Source organism: Ictidomys tridecemlineatus, chromosome 14 (assembly GCF_052094955.1).
Source record: "Ictidomys tridecemlineatus isolate mIctTri1 chromosome 14, mIctTri1.hap1, whole genome shotgun sequence".
Taxonomy (NCBI): Eukaryota; Metazoa; Chordata; class Mammalia; order Rodentia; family Sciuridae; genus Ictidomys; species Ictidomys tridecemlineatus.
This window is the reverse complement of record NC_135490.1, coordinates 54,178,226-54,201,893: the sequence shown is the minus strand read 5'-3', so window position 1 is coordinate 54,201,893 and position 23,668 is coordinate 54,178,226. Positions and strand designations below refer to the sequence as shown.

Genomic DNA, 23,668 nt, shown 5'->3' with positions numbered 1-23,668 from the left:
GTCTAGGCATACTGAGTCACAGCACCCTATTTAGAGAGTCTTCTGAGACTGTCTGTCTAAACAATAGTCTTTTCTTTTGGGAAGAGCTCTGATGGGAAGAGCTTTTTTTAAAATCATCTCACAAAGGTGACTTTGCTCTTCACTGGCTTTCTACCCGTGGATCTCTTGAATTTGCTCTCCCTTTGCAAAGGTAAAACTGGGGCTGGGTAGAATAAATGAATACACATTCAAATTTATGTAAAAAGTTTAGAAAATTATTTTGAAAAGTCTGTGACTTTTGTCCCTTTCATTTTTGATGTCTTGTAGAACTAGTTTTGTTCAAATAGGTTACTCACCATGTACATTTTGGTTTGTTATTTTGGTTTCTGTTTTGCTAATGATAAAGAGTTATTTTCACTAAAGCCATTTTACCAAGGACCCAAAACATAAAACTTAAACAAACAGTGTTTCAGATTCTAGAATTTGAGAAATAAACAAATTGGGCACAGACTTTGTCTGTTCAAGTAGTTTGTTTGTTTTGTTTTGTTTTGGGTTCTGGGGCTTTTACCAGGAGACACTCTTCCATTTAGCTACTCCCTCAACCCTTTTAATTTTTGAGAAAAATTCTCTTTAAAGTTGGTCTTGAACTTGTGATCTTCTTGCTTCATCCTCAGGGTACCTGGGGTTAGAGGTGTTCCCAGTTTCTACTAGTAACTTAAAAGAAGGAGGAATACATACCAATCAAGTAACTTATTATTCTACGAAAGATGACACATGACAGGTATGCCTGTATGAAGAGTGCACTTTGTCTCAACACTGGGCTTTTGTATGTAGTATGTCCTATATTTCTCTGTGTCACAGAAGTTTGTCCATTATGCTTAGTAATTCTTTGAAGCTCATAATCTCTCCATCTTTTACAACATAATTTGGTTAAATCTGAGCTACATTCCTGTAGTTTTAGTGGTCAGAAGCTAGGATCCAAAGAGTAAGCCCTGGAATGTACACACCATATTTGCATGTAGTATGCTGAGCCCTGCCCACTGCAAATAATCCACTCTCATTGATGACAGCTACTGGTGGATGGTTTGATTAATGACTAGCTATGTAAACTGTAGTGTATTTCCCTATACTGAATACTAACACACCTTTTCATGTGATAATTCTTAGCATTTCTTTGCAGATATTTCATAGAGATACATAGTGTTTATTTATATGGTTTTGTGATGAAAATAATTCTACTAGTATTTAAAAAAATCAAATTAGAGGGGTAAAGCCCCTCCTTCTCCCAAATTTACACCGTGTTCATTTCCACTATGCAAAGGATGTAGGGTGATTTCTGTTTTCTTTTTGTTTGTTTGTTTGTTGTTGTTGTTATTCTTGTACTGATTTGGCAAGGGCCCCAGCAGAGTAGATGAGAGAACAGTCTCTGGCACTGGGCAGCCTGGTGTCAAGGACTAGCCTCCACCAAGGTGATCTTCCTCAAGTAACACAGCTTCACTGATCCTACACTTTGTTCTCCTTGTTCAGTGGCAATATTAGTGTATCTATTTCTTGTCATGATGTGGGGGCTCAATGACAGCATTATGTTGAAGCCTTTGGCATCACCTATGTACAGCAGAGCAAGCACCATCAAGGGTTTCTGCTTGCTGGCTTTACAGTATATCTCAGAGGGATTAACAACTTTTTTCATCGAATCCTGAGAATTAACAAACCCTCATTTTAGATGAAGGGGTGATTTAATCTAAATATAACATGGTACTCTTTCTGTGGCTTCCTCCCATGTAAATTGTAAGCATATGACTTACTTTATACCCAAACTATCATTTGCATATTGTAGAACAACATGAAGTTCTGACATCTCCTTCGGAACAGCTCAGATCACTAGAGTATGCAACCAGGTGTCCCTGAGTGGACCACCTAGCTCAAGATCTAGTATCTGGTCTCCTGTTCAATTGATACAATATTGTTCAAATTCCAGGTCTTAATTTCTGAATCAATAAGTCATGGTTCAAAAATTAGTATTATAATGGTGTTTAGCAACACACAACATACTTTTGTAGAACACATTCTTTAGAAGTTAACACATAGTCAGTGATGTTCTCCTAGCTGAGTATTTTTCCTTGAGTGCTAGTTGTAGGATTGGTACATACGTGGGGGTAGGAGAGGGAGGAATGAGGGAGATAGGACGGTGGAGAAGAGTGATACAGAGGGGGAGAGACAGTATGTAAGGGCAAGTTGTTATTGCTATCTATAGGAGCAGGAGGTCCTCCCTCTGCTCCCTCTTCTGTACCTTTTTCTTTTTTGGGGGGGGGTCTCTTTCTGGCAGCAATCTTCCCAGTCCTGAATATTGTGAATCTTTATGTTTAAACTGGGGCCTTTGTTCTTCTTGAGCTAACTCTCTGCAGCTGTTCTCATCATGCCATGATTTAATTACCACAGAGTTGCTCAAAAGTGCCCCAGTGTTTATCCTTAACACAGACACCTGCTTTGAGGGCAGGAGGTATGCATCCCAGTGTTCCTCAGTGTATGATGAAGCAGTGTCACCTGAAGGCTCTTCATTAGCTGAGCTCATGGGCCACTTATCTGGCTGCCCAGCCAGGAACCCTGAGTCATTCTGGATACCTAATTTTGTCTTAACCCTGTGTCCAGCCCATCATTAGTCCCTCCAAGTATAGCTCCAATCTGTCCCTCCCCACTACCCCCATGTAGACTGTCACCAACTGTCATCCAGACTACCCACAGTCTCCTAACTGGTTCTCCCACCCTCTCTCTACATTCTGCACTTGGAATAGCACATTTACACATGCAAATATGTGCCCCCACACACAGGTTGCTTAAAACCCTTCAGTGGCTTCTCATTGCTCTTGAACCCCAAATTGTCACAGGAGCTGCAGGCTGTTCTACATCTGTGTCTTACTCTCCCTTCTTCCCTGTCTTCCAGCCCCCATGACCTCCTCCCGTGAGTTCACTCTTTGCTGCCTTGTCTGTTCTCTTTCCCTTCACTAGAAAGTTCTCTGCCTAAGGTTCATACGGCCTCTTTCCTTCTTACACTGTTTCTACTTATGCCACTTCTTTGGTAGGGATTTTCCCACCACTTCTTGTCCTTTTTTACAGCACCATACAGAATTTTTATAGTTCTAATTTCAATACATAATCTTTCTTGTCAAAGTTATTCAATATTTGCCTTTTCTGTGAGACTCAAAACTTCATGGAGGCAGATATCGTGATTATTTTTATGACTTAAATTTTTTTAGAGCAGCTTTAGTTTTCCAGAAGAAGTTGAGGAGGAATGTAGAGGTTACCCCATGCCATGCAAGGCCCCATCATCCACAGAGGTGTCTTTGTTACCCTGATGAACCTGCATTGATGTATCATTAGCACCAGGTGTTCAAAGCAGGGGTTCAAAAGCACAGTTCTGATGTGAATTCTAGCATGGTGTTCTCCACACATTTGTCCAGATGACTTCTTGCTCACATACTGCAAATATTCCCTGAACATTGATTTTATTTTTTTATCCTTTTCCATGTCCTGCTTCTTTGAATTTCCCTCCATTCTGATTTCTGATGCTGCAGAGCAAACCTGGTGTCTAGGACTTGGTTCTCTCTTCCCTCACTCATGGCTTCTAATCACCTTTTAACCCCTACTTCTTTTCTATTTTCAGTCCCCTTTTAAATGATACATTTTTTTATTTAGAAAATACATTTGGGGGCTAGGACTGTAGCTCAGTGGTAAAGCACCAGCCTTGCACGTGAAAGGCGATGAGTTAAATCATTAGACAACAAAACAATAAGTAAAAAGATATTGTGTCCATCTGCAACTAAAAAAAATAACTAAAAACAACAACAACAAACACGTGGGTATCTATTCCTCTATCAAAATCTCAATTGATATTGATCCATCCAGGCAGATATATGTCCAGATATCTCCATATACATGATATTTAGATAGGTAGGTAGCTACACAGGTAGCAGGATGTGGTGTATGTATTCAGTGTAAAAAGTCATTCATTACACTGTTTGAAATAGCTGAAAACTGAAGATCTCCTTGAAGATAATGAAAAGAAAACATGGATGCAGTTGACGCTGAAAATCAAGTGGAACTGGAAGAAAAAAAACATGACTTTATTAATCAAGTGTTGGAACTCCAACACAAACTTGAAGATCTGTCTGCAAGAGTAGTTGCAGTTAAAGAAGAAAATATGAAGCTAAAATCAGAAAACCAAGTTCTTGGACAATATATAGAAAACCTCATGTTTGCTTCTAGTGTTTTTCAAACAACTAACACAAAAAGCAAAATAAAGTAAGAGATTGGTTTCCCTTCTGTTTCATGGGATTTCTGCTGATCATTTTTTTTCTTTAAAATTTGGATAGATTCCAAAAGTTACAGTACCTTTGTTTGTGGCTTCATTGAATATTTATGAAGATAAAGGCATATCTAGGCAAAATTAACTGGATAGCAAGATACTTCCATGAGTTTGTGTATTATGTTAGTCTATGAAAATGGGCAAATATATTGTAGAGACTTTATAATTAGAACTGCGTATATTTATGAGAATTGAAGAGGAATGTTTTATCAAATTTGCTTTCACATATAGGTTTAGCACTGTCTTTTATTATATAGGCTTAGTAAAATATATAAGAAAATAACCACCATGTTGTGGAAAAGTGACCAAAATCATGTACTGAATGCACAGCTTTATGTTCTCTGTCCACCATCTTGTGCCTACCATTTCCCTTCCCCTAAGGGAAAGAATATTTCAAATTTGTAAAAGAAATTTTAATAGTTAATTATTTATGAGAGTAACCTGACTCTAATTGTTGAAACTCAACCAAAATAAAATACTCTCTTAGCTATGGCTTTTCCTGTGTGATATTTAATAATAAGAGAAGATTGCTGGTTTCTCTTTAAGCAATTGAAGATGAACTGAAACTATAAAAATGGTCTCATACTGGGAAGATTTGTTTAAAACTACCTTTTGCACAAAATAACCCACTTGTTACCTAAAAAAGATAGGAGTTCTTATCATGTGTGTGTTCAAGATAGAGAATCTTGAGAAAAAATAGAAATGGGACAGGAAAGAACTTGGTAAGTACTAGTAAGCAACTCCAAATGCTTTCACTCCAAATTTGTGTTCTTTCTGGAAGAATAGACTTTTGGCAGACAAAAGATAAAGTTATTCTAACTTAATGTACTTTCATATTTATGTAAGCCACCTATTAGGGAGATCAATTGCCATTTGGTCTCAAGGACATTTACCCAGTAGATCAACTCTTGCAAATTTCCTTGAGAGAGGTTTTTTTTCTTTTTCTTTTTTTTTAAGTAACAGTATCATGAACACATGGTAGAATATACATGTACAATAATGGTAATTTTAATTTTAGTATTTTAGCTCTTTATTCTACCAGAATTTTCTGTAAATTCAACCATTTAGTTTGCAGAGGTGTAGTCATTCTTTAACAATTTTTTTTAAATTTATATTTCAGATTCCTTTTGGCAAGGGAATCCATATTGGAAATAATATTAAGATAAGAGGAAAAGAGATCTACTAGCATAGCTTATGGTTATTAGAGTTGAGCTAATTTCAATCATGGAATAATCTTCTGTATTAGTGTAAGATTTGATATGTGCCATTTTCATATTTACTTTATTTAAAAGTAAAAAAAAAATGAAAATAAAATGTTTTGTTTAGCTTTAAAACAACTGACTTATACTGTGCTTTGATTTGTCCCCTTCACAACTATTAGGTTTGGTTGTTTGGACACAAGGAAGGCACTGGTAGCTCATGTTAGCTTCTGTTTTGCAGGAATTTGTTGGCACTAGGATGTCATGTGAGTAGTTTGGATGAATACACTGAAGAAAAGGTGAAAAAAATGAAGCCCCCCAAGAAGTAAGTTGAGAGACAGGCTGTATCCACCTGCAGGGTGCAGTTGGTGCAGCCTTTGCAGATTGAGGGAGACCTGGGTGCCTTGCTTGTACTTGGCCATCCACTTCAGATTCAAAAATTCACATGAGCTGAATCACATGTGCTTTTTCATGTCTATGGTGGACAGTAGACTCTCAGGTTGCCGAGAGGAAGAGCAAAGCTCAGTGTGTGTTTGAGAGTGTTTTTAAAAAAGAGTCTTATTCCTAACCTAGTGTTTGTGTGTGTGTGAGCACTTATATCCAAATTTATGACTTTATGTGACTTTTAATTTCTTATCAATTGTTTACAATTTTATTTACTTTTATAAAGAAAACATGTTTGAAAAATAATTATAAAGTATGTTTGTTATCCCTGTTTGAAGATGAGAAAGCTAAGCAAACCCATGCTGAATGGCTCTGCCTGCAGTGGTGTGAACTGTACCTGTGGCAATGCTTAGCCTTGTAAACCTCTGCATCCTCACTACTAACAGTCCTTGAAATTACCTGCTTTATAGGAAAGTGTTAGTGCTAAATGAGCAGGTATATGATGAATGGTAGCTATTTTGTGATGTTATTATTTTCTCATTTATTCTTACTTAAATATTTAAGCCACTATTTGCAGGCCACACATTATTTTTCCCCACATTTTTTATTGGTACGTTATATTTTTATATAATGATGGAATTTGTTGTTATGTCTTTGCAATACACACAATATAACAATATCATTTGGCTAATATCACTCCCCAGCACTTCCCCCCTACCTCCACACTTCCCACCCCTTGGTCTCTTTCCTTTATAGACCTCACTTTGATGTTCATGAGATCCACTCCCACCCTTGTTTTCTTTTTTCCTTTCTAACTTCTGTGTATCAGAGAAAACACATGAACTTTGACCTTCTGAGTTAAACTTAATTCACTTAAAATGATGGTCTCTGGTTTCATCCATTTTAATGCAAATGATATTATTTTTTTCTTTATGGCTAAATAAAGAAAAATGTATATTAAAATTATGTAGATAGCCAAGCAAGGTGGTGCAAACCTATAGTACCAGCAACTTGGGAGGCTGAGGCAGGAGAATCACACATTCAAACCCAGTCTCAGCAACTTAGCCAGGCTCTAAGCAACTCTGAAAGACCCTGCCTTTATTAAAATATTAAAATAAAGTGTTGGGATTGTGCTCATCATTAAGTGCCACTGAGTTCAATTCCTGGTACAAAAAAAGAAATAATATCCTGCATAAATACCACATTTTTATCCATTTATCCATTGATGGACACCTAAGCTGGTTCCATAGCTTTGTTATTCTGTACTGTGCTGCTATAAATACGGGTATACATGAATGGCTATAGTAAGATGATTTTAATACTGCCATTCATTCTGAAGAGTTGTATAACAGGGTCATATGGTAGTTCCGTGCCTAGTCTTTTGAGAAGTACCTCCATACAGACTTCTGTACTTGCAATAATTTGCAATTACACCAACGGTATAAATGTGTTTATTTTTCTCTATATTCTCTCTACCATTTATTATTATTTGCTATCTTGATGACTACCATTCTGATTGGTGTGTGATGAAATCTTGGTGAAAGTTTTTGGTTTTCCTTTTTTAATTAGAACTTTATGGTTTTCATAGTAGCTGGATTTATCTTGATGAACTTACACATACATGAAATTTAATTTCAGATCATGAACCCTCTTTTATCTCCCATCATCCCACCCCTCCCATTCTCCATCCTCAATGTAGTTATTTGCATTTCCCTAGTTGCTGATAATGTTGAACATTTTTTCAAATGTTTATTGGTCATTTTTGTTTCTTCTTTTGAGAAATGTATCTTTGATTCATTTGCTCATTTATTAATTGTGTTATTTGATTTTTTTGGTGTTAAGTTTTTTGAGTTCTTTATATATTTTAGATATTAATCCTCCATCAGAAATCTGCTGGGGTAGTTAGCAGATTTTCTCCCATTTTTGAGGTTCCCCCTTCACTTTCTTAATTTTTTTCACTTGCTGTGCAGAAGCTTTTCAGTTTAATGTCATCCCATTTATTAACTCAATTTTTCCCTGAGCTTTAGAGGTCCTATTGAGAAAGTCACTTGTGCCTAAAAACTGGAGTATTTACCTTATGTTTTCTTTTAGGTGTTGCATAATTTCTGGTCTAATTTTTAGGGCTTTGATTGATTCTGAGTTGATTTTTGTGCAGGGAGAGGGATAAGGGTCTTGTTTTATTCTTCTACTTATGGATAACCATTTGTTTAAAAATTCTGTCTTTTCCCAGTGTATGTTTTGTTGCCTCTGTCAAGGATCAGATGGATGTCTGCAGATGTGTGGCTTTATCTCTATGTCTTTTATTCTGTACTGTTGGTGAAAACTACTCATTATCAGTAGCATGTGTGGGAATGTGGTAAATAATATCATGGAGATGAAAACAAAGTATCCCCCAACTATCTCTCTTGTGTCATAAGGCCTCTGGCTCCCCCAGATAAACATGAAACCAAAGTGGAAATGTTGTGCCTGCTGAAAATGCAGCCTTACCAGCCAGGGTCTACCCCAGCAGGCTGCACACACCAAGCTCATTGCTTCCAGAGAGAGCTGATTGAAGCTGAGTTAGGACCTTGCACACTCTTATGTTCCAGATGTGTTTTCAAAATGTGTGGACAGTCTCAAAGATGTAATTTTAAGGTATATTTTATACATTTATGTTTTGAAGCGATCCATTCTGCTCAGTTTTTAGTGTAACTAATGGTAACAGATGAGCTATCTGCCATTAGAATCTACTTAAAATCCATATGAAAACATTGATAACTGAGAATTTTACATTGTCCATTTTTATCTGAACTGTATTTCCAGTTTATTTTCCCCACTCTAGATTATATCTTTGGGTGATGTTCTTTTGTCCAGCAGTCTTTGCCTTTGAGTCAAATTGCCAGATCAGTTGCAGTGTTTATTCACATACAAAATTTTATTATTAAAAAGCTCATTCTTTTCAGTGAACCCAAAATTGCCGCTGTTTATCACAAAAAACTCCTGTGTTATTATCTCTCTGGTGACAATCAAGTCTTTGTTGAATTTTTTTAAGAAGAAAATAATTACAAACCACATAACGTACAAAAGAATTCATTATCCTCTCGTTAGAGCCATTTATATTCTTTAAGGTTTTTGGAATGTATATGAAAAAGGCATTATTAGTGCTAAAAAGATTTTTAAAAATTAAAAAAAACCCAAACACAGCAAATAATATTCACATTTTTTTCACCTGAATAAGGAAATGGAATTATTAATTTCATGTTATTTTGTAAGCATAATATTTAATTTTTATACTGTTCTGTCTGTGTGTATAGAGTGTGCTATGTGTTTCACTAAAACCTTGAGGTACAATTTACAACAGACAGGTGCATAGTACCTCGGTTGTCAGGTTGTGGGCTAGTGTGCAAAATGGTCCACAGTGCTGTGATACCCATAGGTCCTGGATGCATTGTGCTGCCACTCAGCTGTTACCTGTGAGAAAGCTTTTGCCCATAACAGGGGCTGGGCTTCCTGGGTTGCCCAAAAAGAAAGAGTTGTGCAGTCAGTCACTGCCACCATCAGCCCTAGTTGTAATCCATAGTATGTATAATGTATGTGTGTGTGTGGTGGGGGGCTGATGGGTGGTTTCAGCACTACTAGGATGCTGGAGAGCAGAGCTGGGTCCCTGCACCTGCTGTACATGTCAACTTGTGGATGAAGGGAGAGAGGCAATGCTGCCATTGGGTGGGAGGTTCCATAACCAGCGAGCAACCTGTTGTATGGGCTGGAATAGTGCTCGAAGACAAGAGGGGATTAGAAGATGGCAGCCTTGCATAGAGGGGTGGTATCCATAGCACCTTCGACAGCAGACTTAATGTTGATCATACAGAGACTCTGTCATCTAGGAACGCATCCACTGTATGATCCATAACTGGGAATAACATGAGGATGGGGTGTCGTAGAGAGGCTCTCCTTAGTTCTTCATGAGGGTTTTAAGATGTGGGCTGAAGAGTGGTGTGTGGAACAAAGGGATACTTATACTTTATACTCCCCATAGGAGTTGGGGCAGGAGACCCTAAAAGTAGGTGGTCTGGGAGAGACTGGTCCATTTTCCACCTGCCTATAATGGATAGAGTTATGGACCTGGGTGCCTGGCAGGAGCTGCTTATTTGAGCCTGGGACAATTATAACAATCTCTGCCATAGAAGAGGGTGTAGTGTCCATGCCAGGGACCTCAGATGGGCAGTTGGCTGCTGCGTCAGGTATGTGGATGCATTAGCTCTGGAGATGGCAGATTTCCTTGCCAGAGTTGGGGGCTGGCCAATGCTAACAGGTTTGCTGGTGGAAGGGATTAAAGGAGAGCTGAGAACGAAAAAAAGAGAAGAAGGAAAAATTCACACACTTGAGGGGTGGGGATTCCATTCTGCAGGAGGCAGGCTGAAGGGGAAAGGCCCCAGGATATGAGGTGTGGGGAGGAGAGAAATGGGGGTGCAGCATCTCTTGTCAAGTGAGTAGAGTGTTGATACTTACTAGCAAGTACACCCACATTGGGACTGGGCCTCAAGAGATCCAGAGAGCAGCAGGAGCAGACAGATGAAGACAACCTCCTCATCAATAATTGGTTTGATTTCTCATTGGTCATGCAGTCATGTATATACATACAGCAATAATAATGTCTATTACACCACATCTGATTCAAATGTATGATTGTCAAGATCATTTTACTGTCATGTGTAACTAATAAAAACAAATAAAAAAATTAAAAAGAAATCAGTCAACCTGGTGGTAATAATAATAATAATAATAATAATAATAATAATAATAATAATAATTGGTTTGAGGGAAGATAGGCTGACAGGATCAGGGGAAGAAGCCTGGTTTGCCCATTGGTGGTGGCAAGAATAGCTGGGATCTGGGAGGCATCAGTACGTGGATCCATGGATCTAAAGTCCCTGCAGGGGCCATAAGTGAAGAGAAAGTATTCAGAGTGATGGTGCAGGCCATTGCAGTCTGTCTTACCCACCAAGGCCTCCATGTCATCCTCCATGATACTGCTTTTTTTTGGAGACTGAAACTTTTTCTTCAGGGTCCTAAGTCTTCCTCCATAGGAATACTAGGACACTTAGGAGGTGTGGCAGCTCACCTCAATGCCACTGGCAGTGGTAGCTACAGGGGGGCTTGTTTCTAGTGGGGGGCTTCCAGCTAGCAGCTATGAGTGGAAGATATCTCACTAATGGGTTAGTTGAAGACTTTCCCCTCCAACCCATCTCCTGATTCCTGGGAGCCTAGAGAACTGGGCAGAAGGTCTTCATCCAACCCTTGCTTTACCCACTTCTCTGGAGGCATGGAGCAGTCTGAGGCTTCCCAGGGAGCCCTGGTGCCTCTCATCAGGCTGCACCAAAGTCAGCACACCTGCAACAGGGCTGTGCCACCTGGGGCAGCACGGCTATCAGAGAAGTTCACTGGAGGCCCCTGGACCCTCTCTTATATGGTGTTTCCTTTTCCAGTCCCAGGAGTAGGCTCCACACAGCAATGTCTTCCTGGGTCTCTAGAGGCTTGGAGAGTTCGATTCCCTCATTGCAAGGGACACCATTTCCAAATTGTGCAGTATTTCTATTTGCTGTTTTCTTCCTCTTCCTCCATTCTCCTCCTCCTCCTCCTCCTCTCTCTCCTCTCCCCCTCCCCCTCCATTCTCCTCCTCCTCTTCCAAGTTTCGTGCCTGTGCCACCACAGCCACTTCCACTGCTGCTGCCATCAGTTCCTCTGGCTGCACTTGGGCCCTCACCTTTTTGCTTTTCTATGGACCAGGTGTCCTGAGCTGCCCAGCATGGTGGACCTGCTTCAGTGGTGAAGGCAGGACAAAAGATCTAGGCTCAAGAGGAGGCTCCTGAGGTTCTGGAGGGTCAGAATCTTCCCTTGTTACCAGTGGACAGTGCCTGCTTTTCCCTGTGGTCCCCAATAAGAGGGCAGCGGGAGGATCCACAGAGATTAGAGCGCCACCTGCAGGATAGGGCCTCTGTAGCAGCTAGTTGAACAATGCACAAAAGGATAGGTTTCATGGTGGAAGTGGTAGATGCTGGGGAGCAGGGTGATCCTGCCTAGGAGCTGGAGGCTGGCAGGTCAGGCCAATGGGCGGGCGATAAGCCAAGATGGCCAGTTGGGATGCAACAGCGCTTTCAGAGACTGCCTTTTCAGAGCACTTGATGGGAGTTATTCTAGAGAGGAGTGGAGAGACCGAGGCAGCTGGGCTAGGACACAGCCAACTTCTGTTGTGCATTGAGTCCAGTTCTTCTGACATATGGCTGGAACAGGGACGGAAAAGGGCAGGCAGGGATCTGGCGGGGAAGAAAAGTTGGTGAAGAGAAAGTTTCCATAGCAAAGGGCGAGGCCCACTGTCCACTGCTGGGCTGCATTTCTTAGTTACTGGGAACTCTCCACTTCCTTGCAGGCGTGTGGCTACTGGGATGTTAGAGAGGTGCTCTTGGTCTCCGCAACCACTGTGCCCACCACATGAAAGTCAAGGGACCAATGTCAATCGTGCCACTAGATGGTAGATCCCTACACCCATGATGCACATCACAGCATGGGCCAGAGTTGCTCTGGGAGGCAGTAGGAGACTGGAAGATGACTGCCTGGTACAGTGGGTGGGTACCCACAGCATCATCTGCAGCAGGTTTGGGAGATGATGGTGCCCAGGTGTGGGGGAGAAGGGGCAGTCTGAATGATGGTGCAGGCTTCCACAGCCATATTATTACCCTGCAAGGCCTCCACATCGTCCTCTGAGATCTAGCTCTTCTTCAGATCCAGAACCTTTTTTTTTTTTTTTTGCAGGGTGCTTGGATTTTCTTCCATAGAAACAAGATGAGGCTGAGGAGGTGGTGGCCCTCTCCTCCATACCACAGCAGCCTTGGTGCCATTGACATGGGCCAGTTCCTTTTTGTGGCCTCCCTCTAGCAGCTGTGGATGGGCAACAGCTCCCTAATCAACCTGATGAAAGATTTTCACCTAGCACTGCTCTCCTACTCCCAGGAGCCTTGAGGGTGGGACAGATTTTCTTCTTTCAGGCATTCCTTTGCCACTTTAATGGCAGCATGGAGCAGCTTGGGGTTGGCTCAGAGAGCACTGCTGCCTCTGTATCAGCCTGAGAAAGTCAATCAACCAGCAACAGGACTGTGCCAGCTGGGGACAGCATGGCCATCCAAGGAGTAAGTAGATCATGGGAGAAAACTGGGACCCACTTTTTTTCTTGTATAGCATAGCATTTAATTTTTTTATTTTAAAATTTTTTATTAGTGCATTAAAGTTATTCACAATAATGAATAATAGTGGGGCTCGTTTTGACAAAATCATACACGCATGGAGTATAATTTGCTCCATTTTAGTCCTCACTGCTTACTCCATCTGTCCCTCTTCCCTCTCTCTGTTCCACTTCCCCTCCTCTATTTGTATTCTACATATTTATTATTTTAAATAGTGCTTTATAGGTATACACAGGTGAAATTCATTATGTTATATTCATATATGAACACGACATAATTCAGTCAATTTCATTTGACAGTTGCTTCTTTTCTTGTCCTTCCCTGTCATCCTATATTTCCCTCCTCTATTCCACTGATCTCCCTCCTATTTTCTTTTTTATTTGATATTTTTAGATATTTATGACATTAGTGTATATTTTGATGTATATTATACATACATGGAGTGCAACCCATACCAATTTGGATACGGGTCTTTTGGTTATACATGATGTGAAGTTACAGTGGTCATGTATTCCCATATAAGCATAGGCAAATATATCCAATTCATTCTACTGTCTTTCCTATACCTAACCCTCTCCCTTCCCTTTATTTCCCTTTGCTTAATCCAATCAAGTCCTATACTTCCCTTTCTTACCCTCTCTTGTCATGGGTCAGCATCCACATGTCAGCATCCACATGTTTTGGGGAATTGGCTTATTTCACTTAGCATGATATTCTCCAGTTCCATCCATTTACTGGAAAATGCCACAATTTCATTGTTTTTAAGGCTGAATAATATTCCATTGTGTATATACACCATATTTTCTTTATCCATTCATATGAAGAAGGGTACCACGTTTGACTTGTTAGCTTGGCAATTGTGAATTGAGCAGCTATAAACACTGATGTATCACTGTAGTATGCTGACTTCAACTCCTTTGAGTATAACCCTAGTGGGATAACTGGGTCAAATGGTGGTTCCATTTCAAGTTTTCTGAGGAATCACCTTATTGTTTTCCAGAGTGGTTACACCAATTTGCACTCCCACCAGCAATATGTGAGTGAACCTTATTCCCCACATTTTCACCAACATTTAGTGTTGCTTGTATTCTTGATAATTGCCATTCTGACTAGAGGGAGATTAAATCTAAGTTTAGTTTTAATTTCTCTATGAGTTATTGAACATTACTTTATATTTCCTTCATATATTTGTTGACCATTTTTATTTCTACATCTGTGATCAGTTTTTGTCTTATTTGTGTACTGAATGATCCAGGACTCCTACACAACATTCATATTTGTTTCTCTCTCCTCATTTCTAGCCTTTTTTTCTTTTCATTTTTCTTCCCCCCCACTGAAAGTGTAATTTTCCCATGTTCTGTATTTTGAGGGTTAGGAAATTCTGATTAGCTGATTTTGATTTTGTTTTGTGTATCAACTTTGCCACTACTCTATCTAACTTACCTCCTGTTCTCTTTTTTCTACTTCTGACACCAAAATTTTATTCTCTCTCTCCTCCTTTGGATTCTTCTGTTTTTCTCTTCATTTTCTCATTAGCAACATATCCTAAGTACCACTGTGTCTGCCCTATTCACCCTTTGAAATTGAAAACAGTTTACTTCTCTCTTTTCTCTCCTTCTTTTCTCATACTCAGTTCTATAGAGGTGCTTCCATAAAATCCAGGAAAGTAAAAATTAATTGGTTTCTATAAATAACATACTTAAACTTGAAATAACATGAGTTTTAATTCACTTTTTTTTTCATTGTTCAATTCAATAGTTTTACAATTGAGTTTCTCAGGGGTTATATGGCTTATTAGGGTTGCATGAAGATTTCTTTTTTTTTTAAATTTATTTTTTTAATTGGTTGTTCACAACATTACAAAGCTCTTGACATATCATATTTCATACATTAGATTGAAGTGGGTTATGAACTCCCAATTTTACCCCGAATGAAGATTACAGAATCACATCGGTTACACATCCACAATTTTACATAATGCCCTATTAGTAATTGTTGTATTCTGCTACCTTTCCTATCCCCTACTATCCCCCCTCCCCTTCCCTCACATCTTCTCTCTCTACCCCATCTACTGTAATTTATTTCTCTCCTTGTTTATTTTCCCATTCCCCTCACAACCTCTTATATGTAATTTTGTATAGCAATGAGGATCTCCCTTTATTTCCATGCAGTTTCCCTTTTCTCTCCCTTTCCCTCCCATCTCATGTCTCTGTTTAAAGTTAATCTTTTCTTCCTGCTCTTCCTCCCTACTCTGTTCATAGTTGCTCTCATTATATCAAAGAAGACATTTAGTATTTGTTTTTTAGGGATTGGCTAGCTTCACTAAGCATAATCTGCTCTAGTGCCATCCATTTCCCTGCAAATTCCATGATTTTGTCATTTTTAGTGCTGCCTAATATTCCATGGTGTATAAATGCCACATTTTTTTAATCCATTCATCTATTGAAGGGCATCTGGGTTGGTTCCACAGTCTAGCTATTGTGAATTGTGCTGCTATGAACATCGATGTGGCAGTATCCCTGTAGCATGCTCTTTTAAGGTCTTCAGGGAATAGTCCGAGAAGGGCAATAGCAGGGTTAAATGGTGGTTCCATTCCTAGCTTTCCCAGGAATCTCCACACTGCTTTCCAAATTGGCCGCACCAATTTGCAGTCCCACCAGCAATGTACAAGTGTACCCTTTTCTCCACACCATCTCTAGCAGTCAGAGAAATGCAAATCAAAACCACCCTAAGATACCATCTCAGTAAGATTGGCAGCCACTATGAAGTCAAACAACAACAAGTGCTGGCGAGGATGTGGAGAAAATGCACTTGTTTTTAAAGATATTTGTACCTACTTTAACACGTAGGAAAAATAAATATAAGTTAATGACAAGTGGACACATGAACATGCATTTTCCCTTTTACTTTGGGCTCCAACATGATTTTGCTGGCTCTGGCCTGTCTCTGTAACAGGGGTCTACTTCATGCTTTGAGTATAAACTTTGCTACGTGACCACAGGCAGCTTATTGTAAACCTTTTTCCTTTTCTTCTTATTTTACCTCTCACACTCCATATCAGCAGGATAAGCAGACTAAATTATTCCTGTTCTGGACTAAATTATGCTGTCCTTCACTTTCCAGAAGAAAGGGAGAAAGGGAGGAATGAAGGAAGGGAGGAAGGGAGGAAGGAAGGACAGGAGGAAGGAACTCTATACCTGAGGTCCAGAGCATTGTGTCACTCAAAGACACCTGATGGACACTAATGAATTATATCTACTGATAATATCTGGATTCCCCGCCCTTGTGTTCTTCTAAATGCCCTGTGTTACTCCAGACAGAGAAAATCACAGCCTCTGGGGCAGGAGTCCAAAGTTCCTACTTTGCTAGCAAGTCAAGAAAACCTTTTTGTCTTTTTCTCAAAACCTTGTCCTTGTTATTAGATTGGCAATGAAGATAAAGACCAAGCTATTGTTATCATCCCAACTCATTTGTATGCATACTGCATATGTTGGTCCCTTTATGAATCTGTGTCAAGAGTTCTTCTAAAGACCCAGAAATTTTGTGTCTATGTTCTCATTTATCTCTCAGAATTTTTAAATTTCCTCCTTAAGGTCTTCTGTAACCCATTGTTCATTCAGTAGCATATTGTTTAGTCTCCAGGTGATGGAGAAATTTTTATTTTTTATTTTGTCATTGATTTCCAATTTCATTCCATTATGATCTGATAAAATGCAGGGCAATATCTCTACTTTTTTAATATTTGCTAAGAGTTGCTTTGTGGCATATTATATGGTCTATTTTAAAGAAGGATTCATGTGCTGCTGAGAAGAAAGTGTATCCTCTTGATGCAGGTTGAAATATTCTATATATGTCAGTTAAGTCTAAGTTATTGATTGTGTTATTGAGCTCTATAGTTACTTTATTCAACTTTTTTTGGAAGATCTATCCATATTGAATTTTTAAAAAGAAAGAAACAAACAAAAAACCACAGCATGTTGATTTCTGCCTTTTAACCCCTGCAATGATTGATATTTCTGTAAAGCACAAGAGTTAATAACTAGAATAAACAAATGGGGCTTACTCAAACTAAAACGTTTTTTCTCAGCAAAAGAAACAAGAGAGGTAAATAGGGAGCCTACATCCTGGGAACAAATCTTTACTCCTCACATTTCAGATAGAGCCCTAATATCCAGAGTATACAAAGAACTCAAAAAATTAGACAATAACAAATAACCCAATCAACAAATGGGCCAAGGACCTAAACAGACACTTCTCAGAGGAGGACATACAATCAATCAACAAGTACATGAAAAAATGCTCACCATCTCTAGCAGTCAGAGAAATGCAAATCAAAACCACCCTAAGATACCATCTCACTCCAGTAAGATTGGCAGACATTATGAAGTCAAACAACAAGTGCTGTCGAGGATGTGGGGAAAAGGGTACTATTGTACATTGTTGGTGGGACTACAAATTGGTGCAGCCAATTTGGAAAGCAGTATGGAGATTTCTTGGAAAGCTGGGAATGGAACCACCATTTGACCCAGCTATTCCCCTTCTGGGTCTATTCCCTAAAGACCTAAAAAGAGCATGCTACAGGGACACTGCTACATCAATGTTCATAGCAGCACAATTCACAATAGCAAGACTGGAAGCAACCTAGATGCCCTTCAATAGACGAATGGATAAAAAAAAACGTGGCATTTATACACAATGGAGTATTACTCTGCATTAAAAAATGACAAAATCAAAGAATTTGGAGGGAAATGGATGGCATTAGAGCAGATTATGCTAAATGAAGCTAGCCAATCCCTAAAAAACAAATGCCAAATGTCTTCTTTGATATAAGGAGAGTAAGAACAGAGTAGGGAGGAAGAGCATGAGAAGAAGATTAACTTTAAACAGGGATGAGAGGTGGGAGAGAGAAGGGAAATTGCATGGAAATGGGAGGAGACCCTCAGAGTTATACAAAATTACATACAAGAGGAAGTGAGGGGAAAGGGAAAAATAATACAAGGGGGAGAAATGAATTACAGTAGAGGGGGTAGAGAGAGAAGAGGGGTGGGGAGGGGAGGGGAGGGGGGATAGTAGAGGATAGGAAAGGCAGCAGAATACAACAGACACGAGTATGGCAATATGTAAATCAATGAAAATGTAACTGATGTGATTCTGCAATCTGTATACGGGGTAAAAATGGGAGTTCATAACCCACTTGAATCAAAGTGTGAAATATGATATATCAAGAACTATGTAATGTTTTGAACAACCAACAATAAAAAAATTTTAAAAAGGCAATAGAACAACAAAAAAAAAAGGTCTCATAAAATTTTATGACAGGAAGAAAAGGGTAACTCAACATGGAACATTCCAGACATGAGATCTTCTCTGCAGGTTGTTAACAAATATCAGGGAAAAGCCAAGCAAACCCCCTCCTCCACCAGCTTCCTTTCTCTGCCAGCATTGCTGCGTATAGGAGCTTTTCCTTCCAGTGAGCTCCCCATAATTCCTTCCCCAGCTGCAAAGGATGGCACCCTTTCTGAGGGAAATGGCTACTCTGTCCTTGAAACTGCCAAGGTGGGTTCATGTTCCCCCTGCTAGCAGCCAGGGCACAGCACAGGATGCTCAGAATTTATTGTTTAGTGGATCCCTGTTGGATCTGAATGGTTGGACATTGATACACAGGTATTTAACACCACAATTTTGTACGTGCAAAGGGAAATGCATCAAAGCAAGTATCCTGTGTTTTAGTGATGGTAGATGGAACTAACAGGAACCAACCTACCATGTCAAGTCCTAAAGGTCACTGAGTTTCCTTACATCTGAAATGAACAAATGGACTTTAAATATTTTAAAAACGCAGAACAGCTATAACTATAGCAAAATATGCACAAAAGTATATCCGCAGAAAGCTTTGAAGTACTGTGGGAAAGAAATAAAATCTAAATAAATGAAGAGATTACCTTTTTCATAATTTACAAATTGAGTATTTTTAAGATGCCAATTCATCTCAACTTGGTGAATACAAGATTCCAAATCAGACTTTCATTAACCTCTTTTATAGATTTTCACCAACTATTCATAACCTAGACTAGCCTACACAATACCAAATAACATATTTAAAGAAATAATACCTTCTCATTCCAGTACTTATTATAAAGCCCCAGGAATTCAGAGAGTGAGCATGAGGAAATGATAGTGCATCAATAAATGGAAAATATAGAGACTTCACACATAGACTCATGCAAAAAAAGTCAAAGGATCAATGGCCAAGAGTACTCATTTCTTTTTTTTATTGATTTTTTAAAAAAATTAATGAAAGTGGAATGCATTATAATTCTGTTTTTAAAACTTAAATATTTATATATTTTAATTTTTATTGATTTTTGAAAGAATAAATGACAGCAGAATGCATTACAATTCTTATTACACATACACAGCACAGTTTTTCATATCTCTGGTTGTATATAAAGTATGTTGACATCAATTTGTGTCTTCATACGTGAACTTTGGATAATGACATCTATCACATTCCACCATCCTTACTAATCCCCCACCCCTCCCTTTTCCTCCCACCTATCTGCCCTGTCTAGAATTCATCTATTCCTCCCATGCTCCCCCTCCCTACCCCACTATGAGTCATCCTCCTTATATCAGAGAAAACATTCACCATTTGTTTTTCTGGGATTGGCTAACTTCACTTAGCATCATCTTCTCCAATGTCATCTGCAAATGCCATGATTTTATTTGCTTTTATTGCTGAGTAATATTCCATTGGATATATATGCCACATTTTTTTATCCATTCATCCACTGAAGGGCATCTAGGTTGGCTTCATAGTTTAGCTATTGTGAATTGTGCTGCTATAAACATTGATGTGGCTGTGTCCCTGTAGTATGCTGTTTTTAAGTCTTTTGGGTATAGGCCAAGGAGAGGGATAGCTGGGTCAAATGGTGGTTCCATTACCAGATTTCCAAGGAATCTCCATACTTCTTTCCATATTGGCCTCACCAATTTGCAGTGTATGAGTGTACCTTTTAACCCACATCCTCACCAACACTTACTGTTGTTTGTCTTCATAATAGCTGCCATTCTGACTGGAGTGAGTCAGAATCTTAGAGTAGTTTTGATTTGTATTTCCCTAATTGCTAGAGATGATGAACATTTTTTTCATATATTTGTTGATTGATTGGGTTATTTGTTTTTTTGGTGTTTAGCTTTTTGAGTTCTTTATATACTCTAGAGATTAGTGCTCTATCTGATGTTTGATGGGTAAAAATTTGTTCCAAGGATGTAGGCTCTCTGTTCACCTCATAGATTGTTTCTTTTACTGAGAAGAAACTTTTTAGTAGCTACAACAATGAAGAGAAGGAGAGAGAAAACTCAAATATCCAGCACACATGATGAAAAAGGTAATTTCACAGCAGATACTTCAGAAATACTGAGGATAATTAGAAATTATTTTGAAAATTTATACTCCAATAAAATGGAAGACATTAAAGGCATTGACAAATTTCTTAACTTGTGCGATTTGCCCAGATTGAATCAGGAAGATATACACAATTTAAACAGACCAAGTGATGAAATAGAAGACACCATCAGAAGCTTACCAACCAAGAAAAATCCAGGAGTGGATAGATACAGAGCCGAGTTCTACAAGACCTTTAAAGAACTAATACCAATACTCTACAATTTATTTTAGGAAATAGAAAAAGAGTAGCACTTCCAAACTCATTCTATGAGGCCAATATCACCCTGATCCCAAAACCAGGCAAAGATATATCAAAGAAAAAAAAAACTTCAGACCAATATCTTTAATGAACATAGATGCAAAAATTCTCAATGTAATTCTGGCAAATTGAATACAAAAACATACCAAAAAGATTGTGCACCATGATCAAGTGGGATTCATCCCAGGGATGTAAGGTTGGTTTAACATAAAGAAATCAATAAATGTAATTCACCACATCAATAGACTCAAAGATAAGAATCATATGATCATCTCAATAGATGCAGAAACACAGTACCCTTTATGTTCAAAACACTAGAAAAACTAGGGATAACAGGAATATTTCTCATCATCATAAAGGCTATATATGCTGAGCCTCAGGCCAATGTCATTCTAAACAGAGAATAATTAAAGGCATTCCCTCTAAAAACTGGAACAAAAGAGGGATGCCCTCTTTCACCATTTCTATTCAACATAGTTCTTGAAACATGGGCCAGAGCAACTAGATAGATGAAGGAAAGTAAAGGGATATGTATAGGAAAAGAAGAACTTAAATTAGCACTATTTGCTGATGATACGATTCTATACCTAGAAGACCCAATAACTCCACCAGAAAACTTCTAGGACTAGTAAATTAATTCAGCAAAGTAGCAGGATATAAAATCAATGCCAATAAATCAAAGGCATTTCTGTATATCACTGACAAATCCTCTGAGAAGGAAATGAGGAAAACTACCCCATTTACAATAACCTCAAAAAAAAAAAAAAGATACTTGGGAATCAACAAAAGAGGTGAAAGATCTATACAATGAAAAATGCAGAATCCTAAGGAGAGAAATCAAAGACTTTAGAAGATGGAAAGATCTACCTTGCTCTTGGATAGGCAGAATTAATATTATCAAAATGACCACACTACCAAAAGCACTATACAGATTTAATGCAATTCGGATCAAAATCAAATTGCATTCCTCATAGAAATAGAAAAAGCAATCATGAGATTCATCTGGAAAAATAAGAGACCCAGAATACCTAAGGCAACCCTAAGCAGGAAGAATGAAGCAGGTGGCATCACTATACCAGAACTTAAACTATACTACAGAACAATAGTAACAAAAACAGCATGGTATTGGCACCAAAACAGACTGGTAGAACAATGGTACAGGACAGAGGACACAGAGACTAACCCACAAAACTACAATTATCTATATTAGACAAAGGTGCCAAAAACATGCACTGGTGAAAAGGTAGCCTCTTCCATAAATGGTGCTGAGAAAACTGGGAATCCATATGCAATAAAATTAAATCAAATCCCTATCTCTCACCATGCACAAAACTCAACTCAAAATGGATCAAGGATTTAGGAATACAACCAGAGACCCTGCATCTAACAGAAGAAAAATTAGGCCCTAATCTCCATCATGTGGGATTAGGCCCTAACTTCCTTAGTGAGACTTCTGTGGTACAAGAATTAAAATCAAGAATCAATGAATAGGATGGACACAAATTAGGGTATATAAAGAACTCAAAAAGGTAAGCACCAAAAAATAAATATTCCAATCAATAAATGGGCCAAGGACCTGAACAGGCACTTCTCAGAAGATGATATACAATCAGTCAACAAATATATTAAAAAATGTTCATCATCACTGGCAATTAAAGAAATACTCTTAAGATTTCATCACACTCCAGTCAGAATGGCAGCTATTATGCACACAAACACCAATAATTGTTGGTGAGGATGTGGGGAAAAAGGTACACTCATACATTGCTGGTGGGACTGCAAATTGGTGCAATCAATATGGAGATTTCTTGGAAAATTGGGACTGGAACTACTATTTGACCCAGCTTTCCCTCTCCTCGGCCTATACCCAAAGGACTTAAAAACAGCATACTACAAGACTCAGCCACATCAATGTTTATAGCAGCACAATTCACAATAGCTAAACTGTGGAGCCAACCTAGATGCCCTTAAGTGGCTGAATGGATGGAGTTAGAGAAGATAATGCTAAATGAAGTTAGTCAATCCCCTCAAACCAAATGCTGAATATTTTCTCTGATATAAGGAGGCTGATTCATAGTGGGAAAGGGAGAGGGAGCATGGGAAGAATAGATGAACTCTAGACAGGGCAGAGTGGTTGAAAGGGAAGGGAGGGGACATGGTGTTATAAATGATGGTGGAATGATATGATCATTATTATCCAAAGTACAAGTATGAAGACATGAATTGGTGTGAGTATACTTGTATATACTTAGAGATGTGAAAAATTGTGCTTTATATGTTTAATAAGAATGGTAATGCATTCTGTTGTCGTATATAAATAAAAAATAAATCCAATAAAATATGATAAAATAAATATTGTCAAAGTGATCTGCTTTCTATGCAGATTCTTTAAGAGCTTAAGAAGTTATTTTTGTTTATGATCTTTAGAAAAAAGTGGGCCAAATAATTTTGCTTTCATCAAAAGTTTCTATTTGAGAATGTAAGATGAAAAAACTGCTGAAGTTTGAAGAAATATGTGTGCTTGGGAATTTCTTTTTAATTATTGAAATTCAGATGAACTTTCCACAATTCTATTTTTAAATTGTTTCCAAATGTTACTATATGTGACAGTAGAACCACCTCATCTACAAAATAAAAAAAATATTCACACAGGCAGTTATCTTTAAACACGGATAAAGTATTGCTGGATTTAGAAGGTTATCTGAGCTACTGATAGAGATTTCTAAATATTCACAAATGGGACATGACAATTGTAGTCATAACAGCATTTTAAATATACATTTTCATGATTCTTAAAAGGATACATAGGCTTTAAAT

At 38.4% G+C, this 23,668-nt stretch overlaps 1 protein-coding gene across 5 annotated transcripts in view; it reads left to right on the top strand.

Moving 5' to 3' along the window:
- The window catches only part of LOC144370419 (short coiled-coil protein-like), a 54,647-nt gene extending 45,819 nt beyond the window's left edge, over positions 1–8,828 (top strand). The window contains exons 3-5 of one of the 5 annotated variants that reach the window (XR_013430388.1): positions 654–760; positions 5,783–5,866; positions 8,156–8,828. Coding sequence is in view for 2 of the 5 variants with exons in the window: in XM_078031150.1 (XP_077887276.1) it covers positions 4,046–4,282 (237 nt within the window). In the remaining 3 variants the exon portion in view is untranslated. Of the gene's footprint in view, positions 1–653; positions 3,969–4,004; positions 5,629–5,782 lie in introns of those variants that run through there. The other 4 variants (XR_013430387.1, XR_013430389.1, XM_078031150.1 and 1 more) reach the window with 4 other exon arrangements.
- The last annotated feature ends 14,840 nt before the right edge of the window (positions 8,829–23,668 follow it).